This window comes from Plasmodium brasilianum (genome assembly GCF_023973825.1).
Source record: "Plasmodium brasilianum strain Bolivian I chromosome Unknown PB_00_23, whole genome shotgun sequence".
Lineage (NCBI taxonomy): Eukaryota > Apicomplexa > Aconoidasida > Haemosporida > Plasmodiidae > Plasmodium > Plasmodium brasilianum.
Genome location: NW_027122928.1, coordinates 10,722 through 12,935, shown reverse-complemented (window position 1 = coordinate 12,935; position 2,214 = coordinate 10,722). Strand labels below are relative to the sequence as shown.

Below are 2,214 nucleotides of genomic sequence, written 5' to 3'. Positions count from 1 at the left end.
ATATTCTATACATTCTCTATTGCTTATAAACTGAATATTTTCATATGATAAAAAATATTTAATACTGCATTAAATAAAAAGTTAAATTATATATATTGTATATTTATGAATGAATTCAAATTCTTTTATTTTAATGATACAATTTGTTTTTATATAACATTTAGGTAAAAAATATATAATACATTATTATATATCTTTTTATATGTAGTTGTTTAATTGTACATTATAGTTGTATATATTTTATTAATATCTTACTAAAAAGCAAAATATATTAATAAAAAAAAATATTATGTTATTATTAATTTATTCATTAGTTTGTATTTTATAATATTATAGATATATAATATGGAACTAAAAATTAATCAAATCTTATTTATTATAATAACTACTTTTACTTTTTTAAAGAGGATTTTCTCTTTTAACCATGATGGGGTATGATAATATTAGTTATGTTATTGTATTATACATAATTTTTGTGTTTTTTTTTATTAATACAGTTTTTTACAATTAAAATATTTGTTCATTTGAATAATAATGTTTTTTTTTAGTTAACTTTTAACAAATTTGTAGGTGAGAATTTTATGCAGTGTAGAATATTAGACAAAAGAAATTATCGATTACTAGCAAAATGTAAACAGGATAAAGATTCAAATAACATATATTTAAACGAATTTTTTCCAAATAATGATAAAAAAGAAAATAAATATATAACTAATAATAAAAAATGGAATAAAGAAAAAAACACGAAATCCAACAAAAGTTTATTAAATAAAGCTCAGTACTATACAGAAGTTATAGATTACAATAATGGAATATTTGATGGAAAACATTTTCATTTTGAAAAAAAATTAATAAGAAAAAAAGATTATGATGCTTTTATAGAAAAAAAGAGGAGAATTAGAGATATATCTTTAAAAAAAATAAAATTTAAAAGTTACAGATTTGGAAGTGCCATATTTTTACTTTTTTTATTGCTGGGAATAGGTTTACCCATATTACAAGGATTAGATCTATTACAAAAAGCAGGAAATGCGATTAAAACATTACCAGTTATAAGTAGTGTATGGTCAGCTATAGAAGGATGTTTAGGTCAGGCAAAATATCATTTTTTTTTAATAGCATTTAGCACAATTATCATTATATTAGTTGTTATAATTGTAATAGTAATTCCTAAAATTTTAGGAAATAACGAAAAATATAACAGAATTAAAGCGATGTATGAGTAAGGTGCATAACAAGAAACATGTTTTTTTATATAACTTATTCATATGAAATGTTATATGTAATATCTTTAGTTTATATACTTAATAAACATAAACATTGTTTCTATAATTTTATTAATGTACATGGATTTAGAACGTAATCCTTATAATTAATACTCATAAATTATGTTCTTTGTCTGTTGGTAAATTTACATGCATTAATAATTGTCATTTTTTATTATAAATTATTGTTGATTCAAAATAAAATAATATCATGTAATATATGCATTTCTGTACATAATTAGATTGTTATAAGAAACATATATATGTGAGTTAAAATTAATATATAATATTAATGAAGTAGTGTTAGAATTTCCGTTTTAAACGAAAAGTACTTGTATTGTATTTTTTATCTTGAAGAATAATATGATTATCTGTAGACGTGCTTAAGAAATTATATGATGAACATTACATTAAAAATGAATATTTTTTTTTTGTATTTAATGTAAAGTAGTATATATATTATGTCACAATGATTTATATATATTTTACTCCAGTATAAACATAATATTTGTTATATAAATAATTTTTATTAGAAATATGGCATAACATAAAAATTATTATTAATAAATTTTGTAAGAAGTTTGATTTTGTTTCTTTAACGGTGTACGTAGGGAATTAGAATTGGCTAATAAAATAATGTTCTTATAAAATATTATTTCTTTGGTAATTAGGATCAATATTTTAACTTTATCCAGGTTACTATTTTATTTTATTTCATAAGATTATGTGTTCTAAAGTATATAATAAATTTATAAATAGAAAAAAGTGAACTTCATTATTTTAAGAAAATGAAATATATTTTTATTAATATATTAAAAAAAAATATATGTTATAAGAAATAAAAATTTTAATCTTTGACAAAATTTCTATTTTTTTAAATTCTATATTTTTATTATTTAAATGAAAGCAATTCTTTTGTTACTGAAATTAATTTTTTTATAGAAAATAA

At 18.2% G+C, this 2,214-nt stretch overlaps 1 protein-coding gene across 1 annotated transcript; it reads left to right on the top strand.

Annotated features, from left to right (window-relative positions):
• Positions 1–345: 345 nt before the first annotated feature.
• Positions 346–1,226, top strand: MKS88_000341 (fam-m protein; the record flags this gene model as incomplete). The annotated part of the gene is made up of 2 exons (XM_067219238.1): positions 346–432; positions 549–1,226. 2 exons carry the CDS (start codon positions 346–348, stop codon positions 1,224–1,226), a joined length of 765 nt encoding a protein of 254 aa, XP_067070415.1.
• Positions 1,227–2,214: the final 988 nt, after the last annotated feature.